Source organism: Psittacula echo (genome assembly GCF_963264785.1).
Source record: "Psittacula echo genome assembly, chromosome: 2".
NCBI lineage: Eukaryota > Metazoa > Chordata > Aves > Psittaciformes > Psittacidae > Psittacula > Psittacula echo.
In genome coordinates this window covers 102,082,167-102,099,168 of record NC_137737.1, presented here as the reverse complement: position 1 = coordinate 102,099,168, position 17,002 = coordinate 102,082,167, and the positions used below count along the sequence as shown (strand labels likewise).

Here is a 17,002-nt window from a genome sequence, read left to right as displayed (position 1 = left end):
TTCAGAGGAGTCCTTTCCAGCTTTTTCTCTTGCTCTTAAGGTTGATGCATTGCTCTATATTGTATTTATTTGTTTTCTTTTGAAAGAAATATTGAAACTTTTTTAAAACAGTAATAATATAGAGAAGCAGACAGCTTTTCTTTTCTTTTTTTTTCTTTTTTTTTTCTTATAAATGGTTGATCCACTTGGATATGTCTAGACAGACCTTAGAAGGTGTTGATGATTATTTGTTTTATTATTTCTATATAAAATTTACTTAAAGGAAACAAGTAGACACTCCTAAAGTGATGCTCCTTTTAGATGAGATATTATACCAACACAAAACAAATTAGAGTTTTATGCTTATCTGCAGACCAAGATAAGGAAAACCAATGAGGATGAGAAGAAGTGCATTGCATTACTTGAAGCACTATTTGGTTGGTTCTTAAGTGCTCTCAAGCAGCAGCATCAGAAAACTAACTATAGGGTCTTTTGTATTTTGTTCAGTGCTTGATGTGCCTCTGTAGAGAAGTTTTGGATTTTGGTGAACAATCTGAGACTCACCCCCAAAAATTGTGTGCAGATCAAGTGCATTTCTTTTCAGCTGTGCTGATGTGGAACCTTTGTAGGGATCCAAATTCCTGCCTGCGAGAGGAAGCAAGTTCCAGAAACCAACACTGATGGGTAGCCTTGAGACTCAGATGCCTACTCTAGTTTAATTTTGCAGGAATGAGATGCTGCCTTTACCAGTCCTACCTTGTAGCCCTTCAGGGTCATGTCCTTTCACCAAATATTAACCAGAAGTAAAGGCGCTGGATGTTTCTGATATAGCTATGTCACCCCCAACCTCTCCAAGAAACTGTTAGATGCGGAAAAAAGTGGAATCAACAAAGCTTGGCAAAGGAAAGTTTATTACATACAAGTTAAGTAATTATTCTATATATTTTCTTCAATTAGTGCTCAACTATTTGTTATTCTAGAAACAAGTAAAGTTATGTTGGGGACTGATACAGAAAAAGAAAAATCAAGAAACCAAGTAGAAGGAAAGAAAAAAAGCAAGGAAATGTGTATATGGGCTGCTGAGGGATGGACATATAAGGCACGAATTATTGATGAGGAGTAGGAGAACTGAGAAATGGAGCAGGCGCTAAAAGTCCCTAACATGTATCATACGAAGCACCATATGGAGTACTGCACTAAATGGTAGCACCAGTATCTAGTAGAGAAAAAAAAAAAAATCTATGTTAAGATGCTAGTGTTTTAATGAAAATTTTTAAACTACATAATATAAGTTTAGCACAAAAGGATCTGAAAGGCAGGTGGTGAGAAAGGAAGATGGTGCCAGACTCTATTTAGTAGTGTCAAGAGACAGGACAAGGAGTAGTGGCCATAAATTAAACCACACAAAGTTTCAACATGAGGAAGAACTTTACATTGAGGGTGGCAGGGCACTGGAATAGGCTACGCAGGGGAATTGTGGAGTTTCCCTCTCTGGAGACATTCAAAACCCACCGGAATGCATTCCTGTATAACCTGCTCTAGTGGTCCTGCCTTGGCCACCTTGGGGTTGGATTGCATTTGGGTTAGACTAGATGATCTCCAAGGTCCCTTCCAACCCTGACAATTCTGTGATTCTTTGATCGATTTACCCTAGTGGAAGAAATCATAAAGGATGAGGGTAGGCAAGAAATCTGTTTGCAAGATTACTCACTGAACAGGTATTTTACTTGTTGTAAAATTCATTTTGTTCTAGAAGGATACAAATACAGGGAAATAACAAAACTGATTTTCAAATTTTTTGTTGGTTTGGGTTGGTTTTAACAGTACCAAAGTTTTAGACGAAGTATAATCCCACGATGGGAATATTTCCTTCTTTTTTTGTGGGAAGTCTAGGTAAGACTCTTGCATGTATAATAGCACATTAAATTTTCCCAGTTACAAATGCTGTAGATAGTTCCAGACTATAATGTTGTTGTTGTGAAGAACAGCAATATTTTCACTGAACTAGACTGTATTTTGTCAACAAGTCTGTTATGATAGCACAGGGATCAAATTTTCGTATAACATTCATTGCTTAAAGAAGTAGATTCGTCTAATGCACTACTCATAAAAAAGGGGCTTTTTTTTGATAAATTTTCAACTTGGTTGGTGTTTAAAACCTTCTTGAGGTTTGCAAAGAGATGGTCTAAATTATGCCGAAGGAGTTACAACTTTTATAGGATTTTTTTTGCCTTTTCAGTAGCTTTGACACTTTTTTCCCCTTTAAAAAGGATTATTTATGTATTAAAAACAACAACAACAAATTAAACCACACTTTTAAAAATCACTGAGAAAAGACAGTCTGGTTGCCAAGGCGAAGTTCAGTTTTCCTTCATACAAAATAATATAAACTCTCAGGTGTTTATTCATTAATTGCAAATGTTCAGCAAGTAGAGAAATGACTCATGCATCATCAGCTTCAAACCCAGAATTTGGAATTTGATTAACTTCAGTTTGCTCTGTCAGTGGGAGGATAGACTTTCACAGTATCATTACTGTTGCCTCTGTCTTTCTGCTCTGATTCTGGAGGGAAACATACTGTACAATTTCAAAAGAGAAACATGGAAGAAAAAATTCATATCTCTATTTGATACTAAAAATTAGATAACAGAAATACTGAGGGACTTATTTGTTAGTTTGGTCTCTCTCATTTTTAGCATCAGCTAACGTTTCTGAGATGTTAACTGGTGTGTTTTTTTTTTTCTGTCAACCTATTGACTTGCCCAACAGATAAAACCAAAACTACTTCAACTTGGAAAGCGTTTGATGTACATGGACCAGCAATATGCTCTTCCCGTAAAGAAAGCTAGTGGTATCCTGGGCTGCATTAGGAGAAGTGTTGCCAGCAGGTCAAGGGAGATGATCCTTCTCCTCTAGTCAGCACTGGTGAGGCCACTCCTTGCAGTGCTGGGTTCAGCACTGGGCTCAGCACTGGGCTCCCCAGTACAAGAGACAGATGGACATACTGGAAAGAGTGCAGTGAAGGGTCACAAAGATGATGAGGGGACTGGAGGATCTCTCCTGTGAGGAAAAGTTGAGAGTGCTGAAACTGTTAAGCCTGCAGATGAGAAGGTTTATTCATTGCATACTCATTATTGAGTATATTCTCTATGTCTGAACAGTTTAGAAAAGACAGAGCCAGGCTCTTTCAGCAGTGCACACTGACAGAATCAGAGGCAACCTTACAAATGTAGTGATACTAATTGTCATAATTAAGTTACTTCCCTTAACCAATAAAACACTGATGTTCCTATATTAGGTAACTATTTGATGCAGATTCTGAAATTGATCAAAGTTGTACAAATAAGAAATTGAAAAATATATTACAGAATAATCACAAGGCTGTCTAAATGTCATTGTAATAACTATGTCTCCAAGTAGAACTTTATTAGAGAAGTAGACTTTTCAATTTTTAATGCGTTACATTTTATAGAAGGTTCTGCAACTTCAGACTCTACCTGTTTATGGTTTTTTATCAATTAAAAGGCTTGTAAATTACCTGGGGGGAGGGAGATTGTAGTAAAAATTGAGTAGTTGTGGTTGATATTTTTATTTGTGCTATTTATATGTTGGCCTTAAATGCTTTTCTTCATTTTTAAGGTAACTGAGCTGCACAATATCAAAAACATAACTAGATTGCCTCGAGAGACAAAGAAGCATGCAGTGGCAATTATCTTTCATGATGAGACGTCAAAGACATTTGCGTGTGAGTCAGGTAAGCAATTGGTACCACATTTCTAGCTTGAAGAAAGTTGAAGCTTGAAGTAGCAGATCAAGGTTTTCCTCAGATGAATTAACTTAAAACACCAGATAGAAATATTTAGCTTAAGAGAATCTGTTGTAAACAAGAACTTCAGAGTTTGAGGTTTAGTTTTTGGGGGGGTTGGTAGGGTTGGTTTGTTGGGTTTTTTTAGTATACTTTGGGAGGTGTTGGGGGTGTTACAGAGCTCTTTCTTCCATTAGTTACCTTTGACTGCATGCAGATGGTCTAAAGACTGGAGATTTTCAGCTGAACTTGTAAAACTGAGTAAAAAATACCTATGAGATGTTATTAAGTCAATATGTGAAACCTTTTTTTTTTCATTTTTTATGAAGTTTTGCTATAGGCACTTACTAAGCTAATAATTATCATGCCCTTGCAAATAAGAGGTAAATACCAGCTAAAACCTCAGGATATCATAAAGCTGAATGTCAAGCAGTCTGTGGTTTGAACAGCTACAGTAGGGTATAATGAATGGTGAAGTTGAGAACAAGGCTTGGTCATCATGATATGTAATGACAGGTAGTTACGTGTGAGTCACTGGACACTGCACTACTAAATTGCACTGTTTTCTTATTGAAATTGCAGTAGTACATGTAAGTGTCCTAGGGTATATTTTATCCGATTTTTTTTTTTTTAAAGAATGAGAATTTTTTTTTTTTTAATGATAAAGTTTCTGTTTGTTTAGTGACATATTTGAAACTGTGCATTTTTAAATGATACATTAATATTACCATATAAACATTGCATGGTTTGCAATCTAAGTCAAATACAGTGAAACAAAATTCAAGAAATGTGGAGGAGGTAAGTTAAAAGTGAGTAAGATGATAAATTATGTGAGTTTTGTATCAGGAATTGCAAACATTCATATGTACATGAAAATACAGATTTGCAGAGATTTGTTTGTTTATTAATTTAAATTTAAAAGCACTCATAGAAATGTCTAGGTTTCTAGGATCAGTTTAACAGCTTATTAGATAAATAGTTCACATTAAAGATTTTAGTTTCTAACTAATAGAATTAATAATGACTCTGTAATATGATTAATAATCAAATAAAACCATTTAAATAATATTTCAACAGCACTGAAATTGGTTCTGTGGAAACCTTTCCATTTGCCCACGTATGCATTCACCTTGATCTCTAATGAAAAGATATTATTCCTTCCCTGGAATTACTATGGTGCAGGCATATTTGAAAAGAGTGACAGCAAATCATGACTTCAGGATTCTGTCACCAAATGGGCAAGCCTAAGAAAGCTCAGCATGTCTGGCCCACTCATCCTTTTTACTGTAACAAATGTGATGCAACTCCTTAACCCTGAGCCCAGTTGTGTACACAAGACCTTAAGGTGCTAACAGGATGACAATATGAGATGCCCTGCCTTAAGGCTATGTTCTGTGCAAAGGTGTGTTTTGAGTCAATGGAGCCTTGGGTAAAGTGATGAGGCAGTGGAGAGCTCATGTGCTTGTTCGGGCTGGAGAAGAAACAACTTCAGAAGATCTTATTGCTCCTTACAACTACCTGATCTGAGAATACAGAGAAGATGGAGCTATAAAAGTGTGAGATATCTTGGTCTTTCTGAAAGGCAACAAATCTTAGCTGTGGGTATAGTGGAGTTTCTATCAGTTTGCCTTTCTCCAGGCCTTCAGTCTATCTAAACAGTATAAACTGCGTCATCTCCATCAGATGAGATGGATACACTGCTTTGTTTCATTAAGATCTGACTCTCTTGAACTCCAAATCTTTTTTGTGTTCTGAACTATGAAGATATGGTCTAAAAAAAAAACTTCTTTTGCAGCTCATTTCCACAACTGAGTTCTATCTTCCCACATGGAACTATTACCATTTTTACTGCCGCTGAAATGTGCCAAGTACTTTGCTTTCCTATTTGAAACTTTAATAAGTTTAAGGAATATTTAGAGAGCTGCTTGTTATTTAAAAATAGTTTCTTCTCAGATCTAAAAAAAAAATAATCTTAGTGGCATTGGTTTCTATGGAACAATGGCTAGATTTTAACAGCCTTATGGTGTACGCGCAATGAGGTTTATTTTGGCAAATCAGGCCACTTCTTTGGTTAACACAGTAATACCTTTACTCTCTTAATACCCTTTCTTTCCTATGGCTTCAGTGGGAAAAAAAACAACCCAACACTCAAGTGGTTTTGACTCAGTCAAAAATCTTCTTCCAGAATCATAGCTGCTTGACCTTCTTGAAATATTTAGGAGCCCTAAGTTTTATGAGATGAATATTTTTCCACCATGGAGTCTCTAACTATACAGGAGCAGATACTTTGTTTTCTGTCATCTTGACCTACCAGAGGCAGATGGAAGGACAGTAACACTGAACCCATTGCAAAAGATCTTCAGAGTAGAATCAATAATTTCTTGAAAAGGAGGAGGAAGTAATGTTTAAAGCTGAATTGGTTTTATATGAGGACTGAACAATGCGAGGTAGGGGGTTTGTTGCAAAAAAAGAACAGGAAATATTTAAAAACAACCATATCATGTTGGGTTTGGTAGTATGAGCTGATATGTTTTTTGCTGTGCAGTCTAAAAGTCCCTATGATGAAAAGTAGCACATTTTTCTGGTACTTAGCTTTCTTAATTATGGAATTAAGCACAGAAAAATGCTATTCTGTTTTAAAATAGGTCTCTAAAGATATAGAATGCTTTGGTCCTCCCCAGAAAGACAGAGCTGTGATATGAGCCCACTGGGTGTGCTGGCTGGGAGCCTATACTTTTTTCCTAAGCTCCTGCAGCTTCTAGACTCTCAGTTTACTTACTGTCTTCAAGGCAAATACTGGCAAGTCTAGGCTCTGGATGGGCTGTAGCCCCTATATTACCATTAGGGTTTCAGAAAGTTAGTCATCTCATTTTCTGTTGTCATCATTTGCTAATTAAAACATTCTGTAGAAAACAGGGAAAAAAAAGAAAGACCAACAATAAAAATCCTCCATATAGCTTTTGTTATCATCTAGGTGTTCCCAGCACTACTACGAGTGCTCCTAGCAGTTGAAGCATGTTCAGTTCTGAAGCTCTGCAGAAATATTTTGAAGAGCAAACCAGTCTCAGATATTACGGTTCCATGATCGAAAGCATGGGATTACAAGTCTATAAAGAAGAATCATCCCTCTTCAGGGAGAGAATGAAGCTGTTTGCTGTCTCTGTATCTCTTTCCGACATCTTTTCTAGTGGGCAGAGACTTGTGACTTTTGTGATTAGCAAGCAACAGTTTTAAATTGTCTCAGTTACCATCAGAACTGTTTCAACGGAAGTAAGCTAATGAGAAGTCATGACTGACTAAATACTGTGAAAAGTAGTCTGTAAACCAATGAACTTAAGACAGGCTCTAAAGAGTGGAAATTCTCCTCCAGATGGTGGGAAATTGCTGCCACCTTAGCAACAAAGGTGCTAAGGTCTCAGTTTCCGCCTCCTGAAAACCATGTGAAAGTTACTGCCATTAAGGGAATTTAACAATTATTTTTTTTGTTTAGTCAATAATCATCAAAATCTCAGTTGCTTTAGAAACAGGGAAATGCAGAACTCTTGGGTTGTTAACACACGGAGACTTGAGACAAACTTAAATGCTGCCAAATGTATAAACAGGTCAAGTGGAAGCCCAGAATACTGTGGAGAAAAATGACGCAGTTTGGGGAAATTGAGCATATTTACTCGAGCATAATAAAAGTTAAAAAGATGATTCTGTTGTCTTTTGAATGCATCAAGGAGAAAAAAGAAAAATAAAAAAAAAGTTGTTAAGATACAAAGTGATCTTACTTCAAGAACAAATGCAGAATATATGCTCAGTATCAGTCTGTGATACTATGGCCACTCAAATGGCAGGAGCAACATAGACTGAAAAATTAGAGGAAAATTTCTAGGGGTTAAAGCAGTGAGGCCCCACACAGCCTCACAGAAATCCTTCCCATGTGAGGTTTTTCTGCACTCCACAGCGTATCGTCAAGCAAAAGGAGAAATTCTTTTAACTCTCGACGCTAACTACTGGCTTGAGGTGTCTTTCCCTAACAGCTTTTACAAAAAAAAGTTGTTGGGATAGGTTTTGTTTGTTTGTTGGTTTTGGTGGTGGTGGTGGGTTTTTTATCAGGTAAGTATGCTGTTAGTTTTTGTATACATATGCTCAGACACTTGTATCTACAGAGAAGCTCTTCTTTCTGCAAACTTCATGTCTATAATGTGACAGTAACCCAAGTGTCTGAACTGAGACAAAGATTCTGAAATGTCCTGTAAACTCTCTCTAAAGTTGTAGATGTGATGCTGTGAGAAACGGTGGCTGTGCAGGACCAGCAAGAAAATGAAACTGGTGGATATGAATACTGGTTAAAGCTAGAAGTTTATGGTGCTATTACAGAAGTTACTGGCATGATAAGGATTGTGCCTGAAAAATAGCTAGCTTTGAAAGAATGAAGTTTCTCAATTGCACTAGGTCAATGACAGACCATATGGGAGCATTATTTTTCCTTTAGTGATAGCAGCAAAATACTAAGTGATACAAATCCCTGGCTCTTTCAGTCTCAGTGGACCCACCTGCTCACACTTGTCTAAAATTTATTTTGATTTTTAAATGACAAAAGGTGGGGAAAATTGATGATCTTGTAAAACTAGTGATAAATTAAAGACACGGTTGCAAATACCTTGGATTCAGAGACAAGAGAAATTAGGGTTGAAATGCGATTTCAGTGATTTGAGTATAGAATGAGATGTAACATGTGAAAAACAAAAGGGGCAAAATCACAAAGAAATCTTAAAACTGTAGCTGTGAAACAAATGCAGACATCCCCCAAGATACTGATATTTGCCTTCTCTTTGGTAGAATGTCCCATTGTGTATAGAAGTAGATGGATTGAATGAATGTGTTTCTTTCCAGTCATGAATGAACTAAAGTTCTAGAGCCACTGCAATCAAGAAAGAAATTGTTTTTAAGAGGTTGTACTTTGGCATTCCCTTAAAACTTCCAGTATTCAAGTCCTGGCAAAAATAGAATTGGGTTATTGCAAAAAGTCAATCACTTACCTTATTTGAAACTTCTTTTTAGAATTGCACTATATTGATATAGTTTAACTGATATTAATATTATTGTGTTTGTTTTGGCTCAATCCACCATTTTGTTTTCTTGAATGTCTTGTTACTGCAATGGTTATCTTGATAAAAGTCTTTTACACATCTATAACATAACAAGTCTTTTTTTTCTATATCATATGCTTTCAACTTTTTCTGAGTACAGTCAATCTGTAATGAGTAAATCTTGTAATAACTTTACAAGAACAAGTTTTCAGGTGGCAATGTGTTCAGCAATATGGAGTTTTTAAGTGTTGGGCATATTTTTCCTTTTAAAACTATTTTCACCATTTCTTATGTTGTTTTATTTTCTTAAAAAAAAAAAAACACCTTTACCGCTATCATTTTAAAAGGCACAAATTCATTTTATTTTTGTACTGAAAAAGCTTTTGGGCTATTGCCAAATTACTACTGATTATGAGCTGAGCTTTTTCTCCTTGATAGTTTTCACAGGCTAAAATATTCTGTGCTTGAAGAGTTTGACAGATGTCAGTGGAATAATGCAATTCCTATCGCTATGACAGCTAAGAAGCCTGGAGGTTTTGGATTAAAATTACAGTGAAACAGTAAGGCTTTGAGATGAAGCATCAGTGATCATACCGGCTGTTGTTACTAGCAATACAAATGGCTACATAAGCTTTAAAAACAACCAGATTAAAGTTCCCATTTTCACTATTAGTTTTGTGAGTTTAAAGCTTCCAGGATCATGGTGGTGGAAGTGAATAACAGCTTCCCACATATGCTTTTGGTACTGGAGAAAGGAGTACAAAGTTCACCTTTTGCATGCAGAAAAATAATCCTATATAGTTGAAAATTATTCTGAAAGGTGATCTATTTCTCTGTTAAAGTGGCAGGGATTGTTACATGAAAATTTTGATTCTGCCTTTTCTACTTTCTGTTTGTGATTATACACTGAAGGGGACTTACTTCTCTCTAAATGGATTCTTACATTCTCCCTTTTTGATCATAATATTTGAAAACAATATCCACTTTCAGGGCAAAGTTCAGCCTGAGTCATGGCTATAAATGTCATATTCTGAGATTAATATTTAGAATATATATTCTTTTGCTCTGGACAGATAGCTCCCTTTTTATTAATAATGACTTTTATTTCTTAGTTTTGTCATATTACCCTAAAATATGCATCTTTATCTTGAATTTAACATTTAGAAACTAGAAATATTTGTATTTTTACTCTCATTTCTTGTAGTTGGTTGCCTTTCTATTGGTCCTCATTTTTCTGTGGTGATGTCTGAACTACATTGTTCCAATTTTCTGACACACATTTGTAATATGTATAACTAGCAAATGAAAGGAATGCAGAAAAAATTGCCCCATTTCAGGACATAGCCATTGATGAAACAGGTACTACACTATTGCTTACTATTCTTTTTAGCCACTTTTAGGTTGTTAGTTGAAATTAAATTATATTAATTAGCATTTAAAAGGAAATATTTGGGGAAGATAAGCTCATGTGGGTTTTTAGTAGAATTGTTAGCCACTAAATTTGAAAGTGGCAGACACACAAAATAGTCATCATTCCTTCAAAACTTTTTCCATGCAGGTTCCTTCAAATCAAGAATGTAGGAGCATTCCTGTTTGTAAGGACCTGAATGGTTTTGGCAAATGGGAGACAGCAAGGAAACAAGGTTAGCTTCCAGCCCAGCAGGATCATGTACAGGTGATACATCAAAATGAGTAGGAAAGCTGTAAGATTTCTCAATGAGGAAATTGGATAAGGTAAAATTGTGCAGGAACTGCAATATGGGAAACTCTAAATTTAAGTCTTTGACGGTTAAAACATTTGGGAGCTGAAAATTTTTCTGATTTCTGATCTAGCTAGATGCTTGTATTCTGTGGCGATACCTTGGCATTCATCGGAGAAATTGTACAGTTGGTTTTCCATGCATCGCAAGAATTGATGAACTATATTCTGAATCAGGAGTAAATCCACACCTTCTTCTTTCTGAAAAAACCTGCTCATTCAAGTTGCTGCATATTTTATGTAATGCAGAATCTAAAACCTCTCCAGGATTTTTTCCTTAATGCATTCTTATATGCAAGAATCATGTTATGAAGCAATATGTGGGGTTAAAAAATGGTGAAGTTTGCAAGCAAATTTAATGTTTTCATTTTAAAAGTACCTTTTAAAAACCTATGTTAATAAGCACTCTGGTGTTTGCAGAAGAGGTCATGCTAAGTATTGTTCATTGTGTACTAAGCAAAGTAACTTCTTACTTGCTTTCAACAACATAAAAGGCTTTGGGATTTTTTTAAAAACTTTGTAACATTGTCAGTAGAATTAAGGCTGTTTTTTCCACATGCTGCTCAGGTTCTTAGGCTCTTGAGATCAGACAAAGTGGTCATGGGCAAAACATGCTCTGGTCAGATCTCTTGTTATCTCAACCCTTCACACCCCACGTTGGGCGCCAAAAAGAACTGTCATGGTTTAAGCCCAGCCAGCAACTCAGCCACGCAGCCGCTAGCTCCTTCTCCCTGCCACCTCGTCCCGTCCCCCCCCCCCCCCCCAGCTCCTGGAGGGATGGGTGGGAGAATTGAAAGAATGAAGAATGTAACTCCCACGGGTTGAGATAAGAACAGTCCAGTAACTAAGATATAACACAAACCACTGCTGCTACCACCAATAATAATAATGATAAAGGAAATAACAAGGGAAGAGAATATAACCTCTCACCACCCGCCGACTGATACCCAGCCCGACCCGAGCAGTGATCTAGCCCTTCCTGGTAGCTGCCCCCAGTTTATATCCTGGGCATGACGTGCTGTGGTACGGAATACCTCTTTGGTTAGTTTGGGTCAGATGTCCTGTCTGCTTCCTCCTGGCTTCTGCTGCTCCCTGGCAGAGCATGAGACTCACAAAATCCTTAGTCAGAGTAAACATTACTGAGCAACAATTAAAATCATCGGTGTTATCAGCGCTGTTCCCAGGCTGAAAGTCAAAACCACAGCACTGCACCAGCTACTAAGAAGGATTAAAAATGACTGCTACTGCTGAACCCAGGACAGTATATCACCTTGATTTTATTATGGTGATTGTAATGAATTCTTAATAACCGCTGCATTTGAAATGATGGTCTGATTAGCATTTTAGCCAAATGTAACCAATCAAATTTCATTATCAAAAAGTACAGAAAAAATGTTGAGTAGGCTTAGCATGAAGGAAGAGAAAAAGAGTGAAGAAGATAATCACGGTCAATATATATTTATGGTAGAAAATAAGTCTGGAAGTAATCTTGGGAAGCCTCTCTGTCCTAAGGAAGTATAAGCTATACCTGTCTGTAGGTGTATATGTATATTATTGTATATATGTATATGATTCCTGGTAGGTTATGTCTGGTCTGTTTAGGAGTTTTTTAACATAATTAAAAGAAACAAAAGTATATCAGGAGGACGATGGTTGAAAAGAGAATGGTATAGCAATTCATAGCTGAAACTAGAACAAAAACCTGTCTTCCATCTTGGTTAATCTGTCACATGCTAATTATGCATGTGGTGGTCTTCAGTTGTGTAATTTTTTTATAGTCGCCTCTGCTTTGGTATGTAGTTTGGAAGTGAATGAGACATAGTGTTTATTATTAGTTTTCTTGTAAACCAAGGAGAAATTGATTCAATTTCTGTCCTAGGTTTATACTTTCAAGTATTGCAAAACATAATACTGTACATTTGTATGGTTTCAAATTTACTACTTCCTGTGCTCTGAAGATTGCAATTTAAAAATAGATTTTAAAAAATCTTCTTGTAAGAAGGAAATGTAAACAAGATGTTTTCCTTGGAAATTCAGGCAGCACTCCAGAGCCTGATTATTGCAGTGTAGCTATTCCCCAGGCTTTTAGGCTTCTGACCCTGATCAACATCACCATCAATATCATCAACATCAACCGCCCTTGATGCTGAAGTCTTGGATTCTTCAGCAGCCTGCTAGGCAGACAGGCAGAGGGATGGTAGATTTCTGACTGTGCATTTAAGTTTTGGTGGATCTTCATTTAGTCAGAAAAGCCCCAAGCAGTTCTAGGAATAACACGCTTGGAAGCAAATAATCCCTTAAAACTGTGCCAAAATGTTAGCACCATATTAAGCTGTTTGACCTGCAAAGGGTTGTGGTTTTTATTGCTTCATGAAGGGGAAATTCAATTTAATTTTTTTTTTTTTTTTTTTTTTTTTGGTTATGTTTTCATACCTAGATGCATCCAGTCTTGGCTGTGAGCCAGCTGTAGTCTGTAAATGGTTCAGCTTCATGTTAGGAAGGCATCATGTCTCTGCAAATTTCCCATGTTTCTCATCTGGTTTGCAGTAGAGTCAAAATAGAAACGTGATCACCTGTTTTTACCGGTAAACATGATGGGGGAGGCAGGTCGTGTGGGGAGGCATGTCATGTTCAATGACAATATTCAGACTGTATTGTTAGGTAAAAGAAGTCTGCACTTTCTCTATTTCCAACATTCATAGCTCGGGCATAGACAATGTAGTTATGTTGTAGTGGGTTGACCTTGACTGCCAGGTGCCCACCAAGCTCCTCTCTTACTCCCCCTCCTCAGCAGAACAGGGGGAAAAGATAGGATGAAAAGCTCATGGGTCAAGATAAGGACAGGGCGACTGCTCATGAATTACTGAAACAGGCTAAACAGACTTTCCTTTGGATAACTAGGATAGTGAGAAATAAAACCAAAACTGAAAACACTTGCCGCCTACCACTTTATTCTTTCCAGGCTCAACTTCATTCCCAGCTCTTTTCCTGAGCAGTGCGGAGGGATGGGAAATGGGAAATTAGGGTTGTGGACAGTTCGTAACGTTTTCTCTCTGCTGCTCCTTCCTCCTCATGCTTCAGTATATGGTCTCTCCACTGTATACAGTCCTTCATGAACTTCTCCAATGTGGATCCTTCTCCTGAGCTGCTCAAGAACTGCTTCACTGTGGGTCCTTTCCATGGGTCCTTCAGGAATAGACTGCTCCAGTGTGAGATACCTGCAGGGTCACAAGTCCTTCCAACAAACTGCTCCAGCATGTGCTCCACTCCAAGTGCTGCAGCTGCTGCCAGGAGCCTGCTCCTACATGGGCTCTTCATATGCTGCAGGCTCCTTCAGGGCATGTCCACTTGCTGGGTAGCGGTGTCCTCCCTGGGCTGCAGGTGGGTATCTGCTCCACTGTGGACCTCCATGGGCTGCAGGGACATAGCATGCCTCACCATGGTCTGCACCACAGGCTGCAGGGGAATCTCTGCTCTGGTGACCGGAGCACCACCCCTCCGCCCCTCTTCTTCACTCACCTTGATGTCTGCAGGGCTGTTTCTTTCACATTTTTTCCTCTCTTCTCTTTCCTACAGTGGTGTGTAGCACTACACCTTAGATTTTTATTCACAAAAGTGCTTTCAACATTGCCGATGGGCTCAGCTTTGGCCAGCAGCAGGTCTGTCTTAGAGCTGGCTTGAACTGGCTCTGTTCAATAATGGGCCAGCTTCTGGTGTTTTCTCACAGAAACCACCTCTGCAGCATTCCATCACTACTAAAACCTTTCCATGTAAACCAAATACATAAATAAAGAAATATTGATGCATCAAAGAACTGTTAGCAAATAAGTTTAAGATAATCAAATGTAACTGTTTATCACTTATTTTTGTCTCTTTAATTTTTTTCTTTTTTATTATTGGGACTACTAGTATCAAGGCTCTTGGGTTTTAAGCACATCTATTTATTTTGATTATCACTCATTCAAAACCCTAATCCTTTCAGTCTGCTCTGGAAAGTACTAGGGTGTTACTGACTCAATACTAATATGCCAATAGAGAAGTACATAGCTGATGGACTTCTAGGTTGTTTCCTTTTCTTCATTGTTTTTTCCCACTTAAAAACTTTCTGTAAAACTAATAGAAGATACAATTACTTAACTCATACCTATTGTGTTTGGGCATATTTCTACTTCCTTTACCTTTGCAACCGATGTAATACCCCATCTACTTTCCACAAGTTTGCTAACATTAGAGTGGAATCCAGGTATCAGCTGAGATAAAAAGGCTTCTGCTGAAATTCATCTGAAATGTAGGTCAGATCTCCTGGGATTTGTGATTATGTATCACCCTTCAAAATTACATTATTTTGTCGGTTCCTGACCTCTCCTGAGTATGGCATATATTTAATGACAGCACAAAAATTGTAACATTAATTTATATATTGAATTTGGAATATTGACAGATGATGTATGGCTGGTTGAGCCTAGAGAGAGTTCAGTGAATAACATGATAATTTAGTGCTCCAAACCTGAAACACCTAGTTTATTTTTCATTCTCTGTCACTATTCAGCTTGCATTACTTTGGCTACTTAAAGTATATAAGGCATATGGATCTCTTAGCAGGTTAACTGTTTCAAGCCATTTGAAACACCTTTGTCACTGAATGAAGACAAGCTGAGAAGAATAAATAGCATGTGTAAATGAGCACAGAAAGTTTCTTTTGTGCTACAAATGTGTGCTTAAGCATGTATTCAGCATGTGATATTCTACTTCATGGACAGTCTAGGCATAAAAACTTGTGCACATTAGAAAACACAAACTAACAAACAAAAACCCCAAAGATAAGCATTTGGTATTCGTTGTCCGTCTTCCTAATGTTTTGGGAGGTTGCTAGAAATCAAATGCCAATATGAATGTTCCTATCAGCATTAACCCAGCCCAGTGGGCTGTTGAACAATCAGAATGGCAGCAGCAGTCAGGGTGGTTGGTAAAGCTTATACATTAGCACCTCATTGCTGGCTAACAGTCAGAACTAAAGCAATTTTTAAGACTGACTAGTGTGGGACTACTGCAGGCATATAGGATAGGCAAAGACTATCTTCTATGAGTTCTGACCACATGCTTTTGTGAGATTTTTTAGTCATCGCAGTTTCCGTATCCATAAAGTTACTCAATGCATGGTCACAGCCCGTTTTTTTAATCTCTTTGGCAATATTTCATGGGAAAACTTATTGAACTATGGTTTAACTTTTAGAACATAAGTAAATAAATTTTAGGTAGAAATAACTTTAAATGCCAGTCATTCAGATTGTTCACTTTTCCTGTGTATCTGAAGACTACCACATGTATAATTTATGTCCTCCAAATAAAAGTAGAAAATGTGCTCTCTTCAGAAAAGTACAAGAAGCTTTCCAGTAAGTAATTATGTCCTCATAACCTCTGAGAGCAGCACTCAAAACAGTGTCTTCTCTGAAAAAGTATCCAATCCTTTCTGAATTTTATACAGTACCACATGTGTTTTGAAATAGCAACTTTCTAACAGTAGTAATGCAGTAGGCCTTACCAGTAGTCTTATCAAGACCATATTTTCTGAGAGTAGTCTAGCATTATTAAGACTGCTCTCTGTTTTTTGAGATTTAATTAAAATAGTTCATTAATCTCCAAAACCAGGGTTCCAGTTACAAACATGCAACAGCTTCTTTTAGACAAGTCTCAGATTTCAGGTAGACATGCAAATGAATCACAAGTACACCAATTACCTCAGAGATTTCTATAGTGTATTCCCAGACAACTGAGAGTCCCCTTTTTACAGTAATTGATGATGCTGGAATGAAGTTCTAAGCAAGGCAGCATTAAATCTCTCAAACATAGGACTTGCCCTTTTCTCTGGTAAATAAAGAATAATGTTTTCCTGAATTAATTTTACTGTATGAGTAGTTCCTCGTCAGTTTGGGATGTTCAGCCATAAATTCTCTGGAGATCTTGCACTAAATCTTTCTTTTTACTATTTATTTCAAATAAGGAAATTCAGTCTAAGACCAAGAAGTGAATTGCACTTCAGACATCCAAAGAAGCTTAATTAAAAAAGAAAAAAAAAGCTGTATCATTCACAGTCAGTGCTCTTCTTGATGTAGTTTTAAAGTAGTGTGGTTTTAAAAAGTGGCCCAAAGTACGCTGCTCTTTTTAAAATGAATATGACATTGATTGCAATTCAATCTTTTCTATACGAAGATTGCACTGAAACAGGAAAATGTGAACATGTTTTCTGTCACTGCAGCTCAGGTACATTCATACAATGTTTTCATAAACTGTACAGGGAAATGAATCTTTTAGTTCAAAAAAAAGCTTTCCTTTTTGCAGTTTCTCCCCTAAAGCATTGCTGCTTTTAAAGTTTTGTTTTAA

The 17,002-nt window shown here is 37.1% G+C and overlaps 1 protein-coding gene across 1 annotated transcript in view; it reads left to right on the top strand.

Moving 5' to 3' along the window:
* The window catches only part of DOK6 (docking protein 6), a gene marked incomplete at its 5' end in the record, with an annotated part of 261,663 nt that overhangs the window by 110,688 nt on the left and 133,973 nt on the right, over positions 1 to 17,002 (top strand). Inside the window, one exon of the mRNA XM_080611655.1 lies at positions 3,619 to 3,733. Coding sequence (XP_080467781.1) covers positions 3,619 to 3,733 — 115 coding nt within the window. The remainder of the gene's footprint in view (positions 1 to 3,618; positions 3,734 to 17,002) is intronic.